We start from the raw sequence: 18,869 nt of genomic DNA, 5'->3' as shown, positions 1-18,869 counted from the left end.
ACAGCATGAATCTTGACATTTCCTGCCATAGTGTGGAAAAGGACACTGAAATATTCTGTGACATTTTGTAGTATCTACCTTTGTTATATTATAACTATGTCTGTGATTTTTTCTGTGTTCTTTGCTGAGGACTGCTTCACTTTCAAAGTCAGAAGTTTAGTCTGGGACCCAACCTGCTGTCACTTGTCAAAGAGAGAGCCCATGCCCACCCCCTCTGTGTCAGACTGCAAAAATCCCTTTATAGCATGCAGCCAGATGGAAGTGATGCATTACCTGTCTAAGACCTGCCTACATATCATCATCCTATAAATGCAACAGTGCATATCTGTTGTGTCAGTCTTTAAACTCAAAACTATTGGTTAGAGGCAAGATATTTGCAAAATGAACAGTAACATGTTAACTAGTACGAACTGATTTTGAGTTTGTCTGTGTTTCAGCACATCCTTAACATTCAAAGGTTTTAAATACAGTCTGCAAACGTATTACATTTATTCTGATTTTATGGCTCAAACTAAATACACCTTAGACTTTTAGTTTAGAAAAACTGATTATTTATTATATTTATTTGATTTTTAAATGTCTCCCATATTTATTGTCTTTAATGTTCACTCTTCCAATCTATTTAGGTAGAGCTCTGTTTCACAGTGTTTAAATGTTTCACCATATCCTTGTTAACTCGTTCTGTATTTTTGTTTTGGGTCCAGACGAAGATGGCCATCATATAACTTATGTGACTGGTGTTGATGGGGATGATGGATTATCTTCGACGGGAATGAATCAACAAGTAGCGCTAATATCCCAAGACGGAAGCCAACATGTAAGTATTTTACAAAGTAAGAAGGAAGGGTGAATCTTTTTGTTTAACAGTCTGTGAAATCTTGCTTGCAGTTTTTTGCTGGACTGCATTTTCTCTTATCCTAATGCTCAGCTCTCTTCTACTCCAGTAGATGGTGTTGATTCCATCCAGGGGCAAGAACAGGAAACTGTATGACTACTGAATTTTTAGTACAGAACCCCAAACTTTCAAAAACATTTTGACTTTAGACTACATATTTTTAAGCACGAACCTGCAAATCAGGTGCGAGGCATTTCAAGTATGGCAGAGATCAGAAAGTGACCACCATCCACTATCTATAGTGGTGAAAGCAAGGGCAATAACCTTCATGAAGGAGAAATTGATAGAGCAGCCACTTCCTCCCAATATTGGTCCATTGACCAGAAGAATCAAATGGAGCCAAGTAGCTAAGGACAGATATGCAGCCCTGAAAGCGGATGCTACTTGTTCACTTTTAACACAAAGTGACAAAACATACCAAAAACAATGAGAGATGATGATAGTATTGTTACTCAAGGCCTTATTAATAAATGAGCATTGGAAACTGCCAACAAAAATTATGAGTAACCAGCGTGCCATATTTTCTGGGAATAAAGCCTTCTGAGAGAGCAAACGAAAATGTTGCTTTGCTGTGGCACATCACAGAATTTGGAAGAATCCCCACACAGAAGAGAAAACAAAAAGTGCCAGAAAAATGTAATAAAAAACTGGTTTAGCAGATGAAACAAAAGCAAATAAGAAAAGTAATGGTTACATGTTCACACACCGCTAGCACCAAGTAAGTCAAGAGAGTTCTGGGATTATATCAACAATTTAGCAAGAAAACCATTTGTCAAAGACAATGCAGTTTCAGCAGACAGGGTGTGCGCTCATGTAACAACCTTATACTTTGATGCAGAGATAATGAACACTGCTGCTAAGAGCTTTTGCACAGAAGTCTTGGACGATCTGGAAGGGAATCCAATATGTATCACTTGAAAAGAGATAGTAATCACTCTTAAGACCATTAGGGCAGACGGAGCACCGGACCCTAATGGTCTGCCAAGGAGCATCATCGAAGAGGATCAGGCTTTGTGGGAACCACATATGCATAGCTTAATTAATGAATGCATCCTGTCATCATTTATTCCAGAGTCATGGAAAGGGTCCATCTTGTTTCCCAACCAAAAGAAGGGTGTTTGTACCACGCCTGAGGACTACAGGTTAATTGCCCTGCTTGATGTCGATGGAAAGGCATTTGTGAAGATGCTATTGCATGAACTTGAGGCATGGATTAATGAGAGCAATATCATCCCATACCATCAGATTGGTTTCAGGCCAAATTCATCAACCATTGATAATGTGATCGCCCTCTCTTACCTGGGGAAAAAGGCCGCTGAAATAAGGAGGCCCCCTATCTATACCCGTTTCATTGATTATAGTGCCACTTTTGGAATTGATTGGCATATCCTCTGGGCCAAACTTGCTAAAAGGGACATTCCAAAGCAGCTACTGGCAGCTAAAAGCTTTATAGATGGATACATAGGTGAGAATTAGGATCTCACACAGCCATGCTACCAGAAAAATATATACAAATATGGGGCTCAAACAGGGCTGTGTTGTTGCTCCATCCCTTTTTTAAGCTTTACCCAGCTGACCTTTCTATTATGCAATACGCTGACGATCCGGTATTGCTGGATCACACCCTGAATGGCTTAACAAGAGCGCTGGGAATACTCCATACATATAACATCAACAGTGCTTTACATGTCAATGCTAAAAAATCTAAAGTCCTGGTATTCGGGTGAGGGACTAAAAAAAGACAGCTTGAATGGAAGCTGGGCCTTCTTAGGGTAAACATGATTGGTAAATACAACTACCTCTGGGTCTGGATATCGGACTCTGGTAAGCCCACATGGCACGCCAAAGCACAAACAGAAAAAGCTGCTAAAACAGCCTCAGCACTATGCAAGTTGCATTACTGCTTACACAGTCCAGCGACAGAGGGCATTAACAGAGTGATACGTGCCAAGTTTTACCAACTAAAACTTAGGTCACTTGGCCGTTTCTGGCATGCTCATTGAGACTCTGGAACGCTAACACATTTCGGCATATAGAAAGATCTTTGGTATCCCTAAAGGGACACGGCACACATTCATTTGCCTAGAATTTGGGCTTGGAAACATGGATATCGTTTGTAAAAAGGATATCATTATTACCATTAGGTGTTGGGGGCTCTTCCGGATTCATTGAGAACCGCACTAGGTACCATCTTTCAAGATAAAAAGTCCATCTGGTCATGATACCTACTTATGGCCGCAGCCACATTGGATGTGAACCATGAGGCTGCTGGCAACACCCTATTGATGATGGAAGCCATAAAGAGGATATTAAAAAAACAAAGTAAACAAGTATTGAGGTGTCAGGACATAGGTAAAATCAGAGGTATCTGTGGATTAGAGGGCCTAGCTCACTCACATGAAGCGCCTCACCTACAACCATATTTGAAAGCTGCCCTGAGGAGACAAGCCTTTAGGAACGTACCAATGACCAGGCTTTTGACTATGCCCATAAATGAATACAGTTACAAATACACAGCATATGTGTCCATTAGGAGTGATTTCTGATTGTTTAAAAGACTGCATATAGGACTCAAATCTTTTGTGGTTGAAGAGTCAGGAGGGTTAGTGCTCTCCTTCTGTCCCTTGGATGTAAAGGGATTGTGGACTAGAGGAGTCACCAGTGCATTTGTATAAAAACACTAAAAATTATCTTTGTTGCTTTGCTATATTGATGGATATATTATTAGTGAATATATAAAAATTCTCCATTTTGCTACAAACAAATTACATGCGGTTTGAAGATTTATTCATTTATGGAATTTAATCTATGGTTAACTAACAACATTAATAGTATTTAATATCGCTGAAATATTTGTAAGAAAATGATTCCTCAATGAACATTATGTGCATAAATGAATACGGGGCACATTGGAATATTCCAGAAGTCAGCAAAAACTGTTATTTATATGCCTCTTCTCAAGAATCTGCTATTCATGTGAGATATGCTGTTGTCCTGCACTGGTCGCTCAGCGATGGATTCATCTTAGGCCGTTTTGTTTGTAAAATGGGATCAGAACATGTAACAAGGCCATAACATTCATCTATTCAGCAGTGACTGTAAAAGATCTGGCCCACATTAGTAAATTCATAGCCACAGTTGGACGGAACCTGCATGACGTGATGGTTCCAGATTAGGGCCAATCAAAAGCCCCTGCCGTACGCTTTTGCATGCACCCAAGTTTTCAAAGTTTCTAGCTGTACAAACACTAGGTAAACTAGCGTGATGCTTCAAGTGGCAGCACTGTGTACTTAACGCCGCCAATCCTATGCATAGTAGGCACGTATTAGATGGGGCCTAGGTTTTTCAAGGACATTGTGTGCAGTATTGCATATCGCTGTATCGTGTATGAATTTTAAATGATTGCACTGGCTGCAATTGACTTTTCTTGTTTCTTTTTGGATTTTTATCCAAGGGGTCCTTTCGATTTACACATGACACTTTAGGTTTTGGTCCGCCTCGATGACAGGTATTGAGATTTACTTTTAATGCACCCGTTTTCACTTAAACATCTCAATTATGTCACTATTTCATACTAAAAATGTCTCTGAATTTTAATCACAGTCTTGTAATTTTAGTGGTTGCTCTAGCTGTTACGTAAAGTAATTTTTTAATGGACTTGAATTTGTTGCTGCATCTTTTGTCATCTCCATGCAGCAACAATGTCATGTATTATTATTTGTACCATTTTAAATGTGCTGTTTGTATTTCTTTTTGTGATTCTGAATCTGTTGTAATGGTTTTAAGTAATTATACAATAAACACTTTACTTACTTCTGTTGATTATTAGTCGGGATGCCTGCGCCTCATATGTAACACCCCACTTGGCATCATTTGCATGCCTTATCCCTCAGTCCCAAACTTTTGCTAACTGAGATTGGCCGGAACCTTGGCATAGTTCTGTTTTTTCACTTGTGTTTCATTGCAACTGGACATATCTTTTAATTAACTCTTCTACCTCTCTCTCTTCAGTTGCTCTATTTTTCTGGCTTATTCCAGAACATAACTATAGCAACTTAATGATAGTTCTGCCAGAGTCCTCTGATCTCTGTTTCTGAGCCCAACTCGTGGCTAAATGCTTGAAGTCACTGCAGACAACTCATCTTGCGCATTATCAGCACCATCTCCATGTACTAAACTCTTTACTCAATCAGGGAAAGCAAGAAAGATGGTACAGCCTTGGATCGGGGCAGAGACCCAGACGCAAAATTTCTATCATAGTGTGGGAAACAAGGAGTTAAGACATGGCCAAGAAGCACTGAAAATATCATGGGTGATGTAAGAGGGTGGACTCACAGAACTGCAAGCCATACCAAGTAAGATGGCTGTTGGGGAATGGATTCAGCATCTAAATCATTTTGGATATGTTCCTCCTCCTGCTGGAGTCTGATGGTATGGTGGTAGGGGTCATGGACATCTCCTTTGCATAGAAGAAAAATGTAAAGGGAGCCCTATGGGTGGTGAATTCAGAATTGGATGATCATGGCAGTGGGATCTGTAGTAGTGATCTTTCAATGCTGAAATATCCCAATACTCCCTAGTCCTTTGCCATCTGTGCCACATTAAAATATTTTCATCTATATCGCCTTCTTAATAGTTCAACAGATTGCTTAGTGCAAGCAATGAATTTTCCTGCGTATCCTCTGTACTTAAAGTGAGTCTCTTTCTAATTGAGGCAGGAAGTATCTTGAAAAGCATAACTTTAAATGAGATTGGATGTTGATTGAGCTGAAGATGCAAAACAACTGAAATAATAATAAGTTGTTAGATACTTGAAGGTAGTTAGGTGGAGGATGCTAGAGTCCGAGCAGGTATTCTGAAGTGCCTTATAGAAGATCACTCTGCAGCCATCACACAAGTGATCTGGACAAGCAATTCGCAACGAAGAACGTGTTAATTCTTTTAGCACAAGTTATATATGTGCTGTATCACACATCTGCATCTTTGATTTTCTTGTAAGAATGGCTTCATCCATCATTGCTCCATATTCCTTTGTACTCAATAGTGCCTTCTCCATCTTTGCAGTTAACCTTCTCCGATTAACTTGTATAGTCTAATCAGCATATTCTCGAATCCCTCATTACCTTCATTAACTTATTCATTATTTCGTCCATATTTGAATAACCATATTCAATTTCTCAGCATCTTCTTAATTAAGACTTTCTTGTTAAAATTTATTGGTCTAGAAGTATAGAATATCCACTTCTCTTATTACCTCTGTTACCCAACATCTAGGGTGTTTACTGGTTTTTGCTTATGGATGCTTTGCTTGTGGATGAACTGAGCAACACCCACCCAAAAACCCACTACTAGGAGTAGTTTGGTTCACAGGGAAATGTCACCATAGTACCAGGATTTCCACATCAGTTAATCGCATTATTGAGAGCAAAATCGCCCCATGCTTGTTCACCAATGGAAATTTGCCCTCATTGGTGATGTTTTTGTCCACCAAAGTTATACATAAGAGTGCAAAAAGGTGTGTGCATTGGGTATGAAGTGGTTGTAGAAAAGGTATTTCCTTCCAACTTTAGTAGATGGACACACATTCTCTCTATTGTTGGGTGGGTTTGGCAGATTGATCAAGACCCTGACTCTGGGGACTTAATAACGCTGGCGTTTAATCTTTTGGATAGTCTGCATTTTCTAGTAGCAGGTCTGTTTTTTCAAAGATTATCACGAGGAATGTGCCCACCGTGACTGGGTGGAGAGAGTGATTGATTCGTAGACAAACAGAGAGAGCCAAACTTGATGGCTTCTCCCTTTGTGAAAAAAACTGAAGCTGGTAGTGGGCACCCCTTGTTGCTTGTCTGTATCAGAGATGGCACAACTTTCGCCTCTGACTCATTTTATCTTGTACAACTTATCAGTACAGTTGGGTCCCCTGTGCTCCACCTAGCGTTGATACAGTAATGCTGCATCCAGGATGTTCAGTACTAATCCTGCAAATATAAATTATTGTAAAAACAATACTAAACGATACAACAAATATTGCAAATGTATTTCTGAATGTTTCAGACCATCTTTTAGCACTCCCTGAGTACCAAACTGCGACGAAAACACACAACAACCACAGTATGACAATAGTCTAGTGATGTCATCCCCCAGCCATTTATTTATATTAGTAGCTGCAACAGTGCTCTCTTGCGGTGAATTATAACCCACAATATAAACTAAAAGCAGATTTGTGTGCATTGATGTGTAAACGTTACAGGTGACAAAATTCACTTAATAAATTTGCATACAGTTTGGTCACTTCCTCTGTGGATATTTTACCAGTAAAGAGGGCAGACCTATGGATGTTGGAATATGTTGTGATCCAGCAAGGCTACACTAAACATATATCATTCGCACAGATTGGCAGCATTCTTCATTTTCCTTTCTTTAAAACTTAGTTGCTTTCCTTGTACCTTCTTATTCAGAAGTATATTGCCTTGATTCCAGTCAACATTAGAGACTGTTTTTACAGGTTTCTGAACCCAGGTACAAGTGTCAGTAACAAGCAAGTTTATTGCTTTCTATTGTTAATTCTTTTTTTAATTTTCATCAGTAAGCAATAATTTGGAGAATTTTTCTTTGATTTGTAACTTTAAATAGTGTCAGTTGTTTGAAATGATTTAGTATATTTCACACACACTGTTCAGCATGTCTAGAAACAAAACCTTATAATTTCTTCAATTTCAAATTGTTTCAGGTCAGCATATCTGAAGCGGACATGCATAATCTTGGCAACACTATTACTATGGTAACAGAAGATGGCACAACCATCACAGTGCCTACCCATGACGCAGTAATTTCTTCTTCAGGAAACCATTCCGTAGCAATGGTTACGGCAGAGGATACAGAAGGACAACAGGTAAACTCGGTCTTTTAACTCTGAGATTATCTGCAATAAAGGGTATTGTATCTTCACCCATACAGCAGTGAATAAGCTAAAGTCTCATTTCAAGTTGAGTCAGGTAGTATGTGCACAAATACAAATAGTGCATTTTCAGGAATGCATGTTTCTCCTGTTGTAATGTCTTATGATTAGGTTAATGTCAATGTATGGTTGTGTTAGCATTACGCTGCCCTGTTTTCAGTGTTTATCTTTTGTGGATTTCAGTGGCCTTTCTCTGTGTTTTCCAAACCATTTCAAATCACTGCGTATCTATGTTTATTCATTTGCATAACCACCAAAATAGACATACTTTTTCCTAGTGGTTACAAAGCATTGTGTTTTTACAGTGATTGTTATAAAGCACTTATTTAACTTAATGTTATAAAGCACTTATTTAACTTAAAGGAGACACAATGCATGGTATATAATGTCTTGCCATTGTCAGTGTGTGCAATGAACTCATGTTAGTCTGTGTATTACTCTCTCACCTCATAACCCTCTCATAGCACATTACCTCTCGCACTCTCTCTATCAGAAAGCTGTCTAATTTGGAGGACCATTAATGGATTACAAAAGTGAGAGTGCTATACTTAAATGTTTAATAAACAAATCCCTGGACACAGTTGGAGGACATTAACCTACGTCTTCCTGAATATTAAGATATTGTAAAGGTGCACAACCCTTCCAACAGCATAGTACCCAGTGAAACCTTTATCAATGTGAATTACACCAGAGTAAGGCACCTGAAACATGATGCTTGAAGGATGCTCACCACTGCTTTTCTGCAGTCTACCTGATGACATTAAGGTGGTGCTCCTGCTGTGTGGACATTCATAGCTGCCAAGGGTCCCCATGGCAAATGTCTTACTTTAAGTCTGTCCTGATCTTTTAGTAGGTATCACATTGTATTTCTGGATTGGAAATGTTGCTATTAACATTGGAACTACGGGCTCAAAAAACCCCAGCAGTAGAGTGCAGTTGGTTGAAAAAAGGATGAGCTTAAGGTATAACACATAACAATAGGATACCTTGTAGCTATGGATTTTGTTGACGCCTGGAATGTCTTGTGTTATTTGTTCACCAATATCAAATGTGCATGATGACAACACTCTTTTCACAGGTACCTGTCACTTAAAACTTGCTTTGAATGTTTAAAGCATGGATTTGGCAGGTTACATGCTATCAGTATTGAGTTAGGAGAGGAGGCTGATGCATTCAAGATTTCACTCATTTTATGTTTGTGGGTCAGTGTGATACTATATAATGGCCAAGATTGTTATGCCCAAGCCATTTCACGAATCAGTGAAAGAATGAAACACTGCCAAAAGATCAAATATGATTTTAACATTCTCAGATTCTTTACAGATCAGACTAGATTAAATCTAAACCATTCTTATAAACCAAGCACCTTTAATCCAAGCATGCAAAGCTGAATGAAAGAAAAGGAAGAAGAAACAATATTTTAGTGACATCCCTAAACTACAAAACTCAAGCAAAATTATCTTAGACCAGTCCTTTTTGCTACTATCTTGCATGACAAAGTAACATTGTAGGAAGTTGGCTCTGTATGCACTATTTCAAAGTAAGGAATAGTATGCACAGAGTCCAAGGGTTCCCCTTAGAGGTAAGATAGTGGCAAAAAGAGATAATACTAATGCTCTATTTTGTGGTAGTGTGGTCGAGCAGTAGGCTTATCAAAGGAGTAGTGTTAAGCATTTGTTGTACACACACAGGCAATAAATGAGGAACACACACTCAGAGACAATTCCAGGCCAATAGGTTTTTGTATAGAAAAACATATTTTCTTAGTTTATTTTAAGAACCACAGGTTCAAATTCTACATTTAATATCTCATTTGAAAGGTATTGCAGGTAAGTACTTTAGGAACTTTGAATAATCACAATAGCATAGATACTTTTGGAATAAAACACATATAGCTATTTTAAAACTAGACACAGTGCAATTTTCAACAGTTCCTGGGGGAGTTAAGTAATTGTTAGTTCTTGCAGGTAAGTAAAACACCTACGGGGTTCAAATTGGGGTCCAAGGTAGCCCACCGTTGGGGGTTCAGAGCAACCCCAAAGTTACCACACCAGCAGCTCAGGGCCGGGCAGGTGCAGAGTTCAAAGTGGTGCCCAAAACACATAGGCTTCAATGGAGAAGGGGGTGCCCCGGTTCCAGTCTGCCAGCAGGTAAGTACCCGTGAATTCGGAGGGCAGACCAGGGGGGTTTTGTAGGGCACCTGGGGGGACACAAGCCAACACAGAAAGTACACCCTCAGCAGCGCGGGGGCGGCCAGGTGCAGTGTGCAAACAAGCGTTGGGTTTGTAATAGGAATTAATGGGAGACCAAGGGGTCTCTTCAGCGAGGCAGGCAAGGGGGGGCTCCTCGGGGTAGCCACCACCTGGGCAAGGGAGAGGACCTCCTGGGGGTCACTCCTGCACTGGAGTTCCGATCCTTCCTGTCCTGGGGGCTGCGGGTGCAGGGTCTTTTCCAGGCGTCGGGATTTTAGAGTCAGGCAGTCGCAGTCAGGGGGAGCCTCGGGATTCCCTCTGCAGGCGTCGCTGTGGGGGCTCAGGGGGGACAACTCTGGTTACTCACAGTCTCGGAGTCGCCGGGGGGGTCCTCCCTGAGGTGTTGGTTCTTCACCAGTCGAGTCGGGGTCGCCGGGTGCAGTGTTGCAAGTCTCACGCTTCTGGCAGGGATTGCAGGGGTCTTTAAAGTTGCTCCTCTGGAAACAAAGTTGCAGTCTTTGTTGAACAGGGCCGCTGTTCTCGGGAGTTTCTTGGTCCTTTTAGAGCAGGGCAGTCCTCTGAGGATTCAGAGGTCGCTGGTCCTGGGGAAAGCGTCGCTGGAGCAGTTTTCATCCGAAGGGGGGAGAAAGGCCGGTAGGGCTGGGGCCAAAGCAGTTGGTGTCTCCATCTTCTCTGCAGGGTTTTTCAGCTCAGCAGTCTCTTCTTCTTAGGTTGCAGGAATCTGAGTTCTTAGGTTCTGGGGAGCCCCTAAATACTGAATTTAGGGGTGTGTTTAGGTCTGGGAGGGCAGTAGCCAATGGCTACTAGCCCTGAGGGTGGCTACACCCTCTTTGTGCCTCCTCCCAAGGGGAGGAGGTCACATTCCTATCCCTATTGGGGGGATCCTCCATCTGCAAGATGGAGGATTCCTAAAAGTCAGAGTCACTTCAGCTCAGGTTGCCTTAGGGGCTGTCCTGACTGGTCAGTGACTCCTCCTTGTTTTTCTCATTATCTCCTCCGGCCTTGCCGCCAAAAGTGGGGCCGTGGCCGGAGGGGGCGGGCAACTCCACTAGCTGGAATGCCCTGTGGTGCTGGAACAAAGAAGGTGAGCCTTTGAGGCTCACCGCCAGGTGTTACAGCTCCTGCCTGGCGGAGGTGATAGCATCTCCACCCAGTGCAGTCTTTGTTACTAGCCACAGAGTGACAAAGGCACTCTCCCCATGTGGCCAGCAACATGTCTCGAGTGTGGCAGGCTGCTAGAACCAGTCAGCCTACACAGGTAGTTGGTTAAGGTTTCAGGGGGCAACTCTAAGGTGCCCTCTGGGGTGTATTTTACAATAAAATGTACACTGGCATCAGTGTGCATTTATTGTGCTGAGAAGTTTGATACCAAACTTCCCAGTTTTCAGTGTATCCATTATGGTGCTGTGGAGTTCGTGTTTGACAGACTCTCAGACCATATACTCTTATGGCTACCCTGCACTTACAATGTCTAAGGTTTGGCTTAGACACTGTAGGGGCACAGTGCTCATACACTGGTACCCTCACCTATGGTATAGTGCACCCTGCCTTAGGGCTATAAGGCCTGCTAGAGGGGTGACTTATCTATACTGCATAGGCAGTGTGTGGTTGGCATGGCACCCTGAGGGGAGTGCCATGTCGACTTACTCGTTTTGTCCTCACCAGCACACACAAGCTGGCAAGCAGTGTGTCTGTGCTGAGTGAGGGGTCCCCAGGGTGGCATAAGATATGCTGCAGCCCTTAGAGACCTTCCCTGGCATCAGGGCCCTTGGTACCAGGGGTACCAGTTACAAGGGACTTACCTGGATGCCAGGGTGTGCCAATTGTGAAAACAAAAGTACAGGTTAGGGAAAGAACACTGGTGCTGGGGCCTGGTTAGCAGGCCTCAGCACACTTTCAAATCAAAACATAGCATCAGCAAAGGCAAAAAGTCAGGGGGTAACCATGCCAAGGAGGCATTTCCTTACAAACATCGTGTTGGCCCATCGGAAATAAATAAAAATAACTAATTTTCTCTCACTTTGCTTTCTTTGGATGGCATTTTAAGTTGTGATTGTGCTGGTATCTATCAGTGTTTATGTTTAAACTGATGATGGTGGGTTCTCCTTTGGTAGGGTTTTATCAGTTATTACAGGTTTAAACCTAAAACATAATACCCAAATTAACATGCACTGCACTGCTTCTCAACTTTCATTGTGAGAGGAATATCAGACTTATGTAAGAGTTGCATTTCTTGGACTCCTTGGTTCTCATGGAAGTGAGCTGCCATGCTTGTGTACCATGGCAGAACAGGTTTCTAAAATTGTGCATGTTACTTTAAGACTACTAGGTGAACTTCAAAGCTTTGCTCTCAAACCTGTCTCCATATTTTTGTAAATACAGAATCAAGTATAGAGGAGTGTTTCCCTTGCAGCCCTCCTACTAGATGCCAAAATATCATGTAGCCATCATGGTCGTTCTGATACTTGAATACGCGTAAGGGGTTGCCTGCTGCTGTTTTGTACTCGCCTCTTATGAATTATACTCTTGTAGTTTTTAATGCAGAATGGTACGGTTCACACAATGACTTTTTTTTTCAACAAAAGGGAAAACATCTTAAAGAATGATGAACATTTTGGATGGTGACAGGGCCAGAGTGCCTCACCAAGGTGAATTAAGGTGCTATTATTCTTCAGCGTGAAGTAATGAATTAAAACACTGAAACCAAAGCTCGTATCTGACATATTGATATTTTTTGTTTAAAATATCTTTCTTTAGGTCTCCTGTACAATACTCCATGTATGTTTTTACTTTTTGTAATTTGTGTTTTTCATAATTTCTAATGGGACGGGGATGTTGTATTTCTCTAAAGATGCTCCTGATGTATTGATGGGAGAGTGCCATTTGTGTGATTAATGCCAGGTGGTGTTGGCCAGACTGCATTTTGAAAACCTCTATCCTGTTCATAGTTTTCTGATTAACACCTATTGTACTGTGAACTGACATAGTACCTGCATTGCACAGCAACAGTTTGCCCTGGCATAACAGAGGTTTAATATTCCTTTCGACTCTGAGCTTTAAAGTCCAGTTTCTTTAGAGCTCCTTTACTTGTAATCCCTTGCATTATGACTTAATAGATAATCATACCTAAACTGTTTTCTTGTTTCAGGTGTGCAGAATGTGTTCCTAGATATGTATTGATTGTGTGTTCCTATATGTTTGTCTGTTTGAAAATACTTTTCCTTGGGTTTCCCTTTTATTTAATGTTAACATTTGTTTAGCTCTATTGCATGGCATACTTCACTTTTTCTGTCTATTACTGGTGAGAGTGGAAAACTGGTTTCAATCTCTGCCACAAGAATCTAGCAAAATATATTAAAACTATGTAAATGGCAGTGGGCTGTACAGGGAAGCCTGCTTGAAGTCTTAGCCTTTAAGGATGTGCATATGTGGTACATGGATATGGTCTGGATATTTCCTTAATTCAAGGCACTGTTTCTTGCCAGGCATTTGACTTGCCCCCATCTTTGCCACAAATCCCACTCAAAAGCGATATTCATAACTAATACAGTTCAGTTTCACACTACACTAGACTACAGATACATTATACTATGCACAGTGATGTTCATTGTTTAATTCTATATTTCTATTTCATGTCATTGTCCGCATTTCCTATTCTGGCTTTGCGTTCCATGAACAGGTCGTGAATTTCTCCTTCGCACTTTCCCTGTCTCTGTACAGATTTTTTTATGTCATTGTGGATACATTGCTACTTTTTTTTTTTAATAAATACTTTCTCTGTTTTAATGGTAAAGCTAACTTCAGATTACACATTTGCTATTATAGTTACTAATATTGCAGATGTGTCCTGCTATTTGGAATGGACTTTTTATTGTTTTTTTAATGGCTTTTTATTGCCCAGAAATGTGTGCCAGTATTTGTACTGAAGGCATTCTGTTCAGTTCTGCCTGTACTGCGGCATCATCATTAATATACACCTGATGTACTGCCATCTTTCTTGTCTGTGGCTCTCATTTAGCCATTGTTGACAAACGTACACCAAACAGTTGTGCGTACTCATGTCCTTGAAGAGACTATCACATTCCTGCTATGTGACCAACCAATTTAAACCTTTTTTCCATAATCATATTCCCTCACTCCACTTAAGATGTCAGCACTAGACTATTACTTGAGGGGAAAATAGATATCTTTATCTGTTTGAAGTTTGAATGTTTAGGAATAAAAATATTGGCAACTGAAATACAGCTGCAGGTGACATAAGAGTGCTGGTAAGATGCATTTACCTAATATGATGCATTATTAATTGCATATTTGGTACCTGTAGGGAAAAACATTGGTGAGTACACTTTTTTGTGTTTGTGAGATGAATACAATCAGTTTCAATGTGCTTTTATAGTTAAAACAAAACACCCATGCCACTATTAATTATAGGACATATTTAATAAGTTTGCATATAAATATATTATCAGTATGCTTTTATCTTTGTACACATCCCAACTGTAAAATATATATATATTGTATCTACATAGGTTTCTCTTCACTGCCATCAGTAGTTAATTATATCGATATTTTGCAAAAACAATTCTCAAATTTCTGTTTCATGCATTGTTTCTAACAATATATTTGTCTGACTCCTAAAGCTGGTAGTTTCATTATTCAGTGTTTTAGTAAGCTTCTTAAAATTCCACTTGAAATTCTTGTAAGATCTATTGAGTACCAACAATTCTAAAAGTGATTTTAGCAAGACAACTTTTGCTTTAGGCAAAACAGTGGATATTTTGTTTCCCGTTTTTATCTCAGAATATCACTTTGTATACGTTTTGAGGGCTGTGGTAGACCACACATATTCTTGCAACAAGAGGGAAAGGTCATTATAATGTGCCTATTCCTCTTATGACTAAACTCATTATGATCATAGTGCCCTCCAGCAAAGCTGTCAAAAAGTTGTGGTCTGCTACATGTATACAATTTGCAGCTTCTTATCTTCACAATTTAGCTCAGCACAATCCAACTGTCACAACTTTAACTTGACATACCATTAGCGATGCTTCAACTCAAGGTCCTCCACGGGCACATGTGACTAGCCTCCATCATTTTTTTGTAGTATTGGCATGTTTTTTATTTCTATGACCTGTTTTTTGTACTGTAGAAACTTAATCTAAGGAGTGACTACCTAAATGATCCCATTGTGATGTAGTAGGTTTTTTTCTGCCACTCTCCTGTAAATTTGTTTTAGCGCCATTAATAGAGCCTTCTGTACAATTACAGTGCCTCTGAAAAAAATCAAGTAGTTTAACTAGGGTTCACTTCAGTAAATATGTACTATCTCCGAAAGATAAGGCAGGAATTACTTCCTCATTAAGTATGGAGATATATTACATCATTGTTAATAAATTGGAAAGGGGATATTAATTGGACTAACTAGTGGGCAAGTGGGACTCTTTCATGTTGTATGGTTTAGATCACCTTAAAAGATTTCGTAATCACCCCAATTTTTACAATTCTGATTCTGTCCCTTTTTCCTTTGTATAGTTGCTCATTTGCCTGAAGTAGTGGGAAAACAATGCAAGTCACAGAAATTGAAAAGAATTTAAAGGAAATAACCTATCCACATTTTTTAGATTTAGAATTACAAAATCAACAAATTGGCTAGTGTCATCTCAGTGTGCCAATACAGAATAACAAACTTTAAAGCAATCTAGTTATCTCTTGGCCCACCCTTTGCCCAAATTATCTGTGCATGTAAAACCTTTGTTTTGCTCACGTGTGAACTGATTTGCTGCATTTATGAACCATGAATTTGGTAATAGTCCAGATTCTACTATATTAACAGTGCTAATTATTGCCAATTTCCTATGCAGTGAGGTGAGGCTCCATTATTGATGCTTAGCAAACTGATCGTAGTTCTTCCAGACATCTTGTGCCTGCTTGTTCTCTGGTCCAGAACTGTTAATGCATTCACCTAGTCCTGTCACATTCCTCCGCAGCTATCCCTGTCCATTTCAGTGCACTTTAAATTGCACATAGATTCTGCTGTGCCCTTGGTGCATATTAACTGGCAGTAGAGCTGCTGCATTATTCTCCTTTATGCACCAAGTCTTTGCAGTGGGATGCTCCAAGAGAGTCTGAACAGGAAGAAGGCATTCTTCATCATCAGAGCTAACTTTGGGAATGCTTTTAGATGGAGATGTGGGCAATAGTGGACCACCTAGACTTGGTAGACTGCTTCAAATTTCCTTCTTTCCTCTGTAATTTATTTTGATATATATGAGGTTGTAGTGAATTCTTTTATGCCTAACATATGATTTGAGTAGGGATTCATTTATGTTTGTCAAACCATTTTCTTTAACATAATATCTAACTCCATTAGTGGGACACCAGGTTCTCAACTTCTTGTGTTTAGTTCAGCTGTTTTGCTCCAGTTATATGCAATGAAAGCAGACTCCTTTGTATATTCTACAGTATACTAGGCAATATGCACAAATGACACTGTAGATCACACGTGATAAGCATTGTGCCGTGGAGGATGAAAAAGGTGTTACTAGATTTGGATGCATAGAACAGTAGTGGTGTGCATGGGTAAATCTGATCTTAGATCAGAATTTAGCAGATAAATCTGAGGTCTGTTGTACCCTGCTGTGATGTAGTGCTCAGCCAGCATCATTGTGCACCACTGTGAAGTCTTGCTATAAGGAGACAACAGCCCAACCCTGCATTTACTGCTTGTGTCACCTCATGCCCCACCTCCCCACCTCTCTCACCCCACCAGAATTAAGGAAATCTCTGGCAGCAGCTCACTTGTATCCTTAAGTCTGACAGCTTCTGTCAAGTGCATGGCTTGCTCTCCTGTAATGAAATGGATCACAACATTTTGAGCCCTCTTTTTGATAGGGTGAGAAGTCCTTGAAGAAATGCAAGGGGTAAGTAGGACACCGAAAGTCAGATTACTTAACTGGTACAGGTTCCAATTTTGAGCCAGTGCACATCACCATTTGATGTGTCTGGCACATATAGAAGAGATGCGCCACATTAAATAATACATTTGTTCTCTCACAAGGCAGTAAAAATGGAGAGGCCTTCAAACCACAGGTCAGTGATTCCCTGTACGCAGTGTCTGTTCTAAATTTGGAGTGGCACAAGGACGCCTCACATGGAGGTACTGCCTTCTAGCTATGCTCGCTTATCATAGTCTGTGGAGGGGACAACCAATATACAAACTTTTTTTTGGTCTCTCATAGTCTATGTTACTCACTACAGGGCACAACACAATGCATGTCACTGTTAATACAGTTTCTTCATATCACACTTTGTAACTGGGCTAGATTGCTTACTCGTCAATACTCAACAAATGGATGCTTACAACACCTTAACAAGTGATGATGCAAACCCTTGCCTTGCTGTATAATCATATTGCTTCTCTGTTCCAACTACAAACTCATCCACAGCCTTGATAACGTCACATTGGAGGAACACGTTTGCTGTTGTCCTGTACCTGGAATAATTTAATTATCAAAAAACATACACCACTAATAACTTACTTGTTGAATCTTCTATCATTTTTACAACTGAATTTGAGTGCTTTGATATCTTATATTCAGGTGTGTTAGCGGAAACCTCTATTGGATACTACAACCACTCCTGTTGGTGGCAGGGTGACAGATATTGTTGGAGTAGCATATGTGGAGTATCATACATGTATTATAAATTGCTGTATTGATCACAATTAGCCAACTGTATAAAATGGGTTGTGCAGCAGTTTTATCCACTGCTACCTTCCTCATAGTGAATAGTTCCTGTAGGGCCCATGACCTTCATACCCTCGGGGGTACAGGGGTGTTGTGTGACATCTCCTAGGTAATTCACATTTACTGTATCCGCAAGAACTTCAACAGTGTGCCTGCTTCTGTAATACGATGCAGACCCAAAGGCATTTCCTCATTTGTGCGGGACCATGACACAATACATATGGGGAATGCCCTGTTCACAGTGTATATTTGTGAATGATACTCCTGTGAAATGATATTACAGCAGGGCCACGCAGAAGAACAGGAAGGCTGGTGGTAAAGCTATCTCGAACTGGTTCTAAGACAATATCCGGGTATTCATATTTCAGGGAAGCAGAAATCATTAGTCAAATTGGGGAGGAATGCAAGACAGCACTTGTTGTTTTGTTTCAGACTAACTGAAGACTAGAAGTGACTTGGAGTCGAAATCCTTAAACAAAATAACAATGTATATGCCTTCACTATTCACAAATTTGTGTTTTCCATCCCAGCCTTGTGTACATCACGGACATCTCAAACCATTACACCGTTGAAACCCCTCAGTGAATATAATTTCTGTTGTGGGTGGCAAATCACAGTTGTATATTTAATGAATTTTGCATCACTGATGTTTACATTATCTAATTAAATGTATTCTTTTCAAAGTGTACTAAGAACAAAATGCTTACATTGAACATTTGAAAAGAAGGGGCAACAGAGAGATTTTTTTATTTGGTTATATTTTGTTTTTAAAGGTTGCCATAGTTACTCAAGATTTGTCATCATTCCATACTACTTCATCAGAAATTGGGCATCAGCATCACACGCATCACCTACTAACCTCAGAAAATAGACCTGTCACATTACTGGCTACATCAAATGGAACTCAGATTGCAGTACAGGTAATGGTAGCAATATGTAAACGAAAATCTTAACTGTGTATTGGTGAACTAAATTCAGCGAGTCTTCTGGCTTATGCAGAGTGTGGCAGAACCAGGAAGCATATATATTGAGAAGGAGTAGGCATAGTGTTACATTTT

The 18,869-nt window shown here is 40.2% G+C and overlaps 1 protein-coding gene across 3 annotated transcripts in view; it reads left to right on the top strand.

Moving 5' to 3' along the window:
* Positions 1-18,869, top strand: part of ZNF143 (zinc finger protein 143) — a 345,755-nt gene that overhangs the window by 305,664 nt on the left and 21,222 nt on the right. For all 3 annotated transcript variants that reach the window (XM_069223630.1, XM_069223629.1, XM_069223631.1), the window contains 3 exons: positions 705-817; positions 7,626-7,787; positions 18,585-18,731. In XM_069223630.1, the coding sequence (XP_069079731.1) occupies positions 705-817; positions 7,626-7,787; positions 18,585-18,731 (422 nt within the window). The remainder of the gene's footprint in view (positions 1-704; positions 818-7,625; positions 7,788-18,584; positions 18,732-18,869) is intronic.

The sequence above is a fragment of the Pleurodeles waltl genome, chromosome 3_1 (assembly GCF_031143425.1).
Source record: "Pleurodeles waltl isolate 20211129_DDA chromosome 3_1, aPleWal1.hap1.20221129, whole genome shotgun sequence".
In the NCBI taxonomy this organism is placed as follows: domain Eukaryota; kingdom Metazoa; phylum Chordata; class Amphibia; order Caudata; family Salamandridae; genus Pleurodeles; species Pleurodeles waltl.
This window is presented reverse-complemented; position numbering and strand designations above follow the sequence as displayed.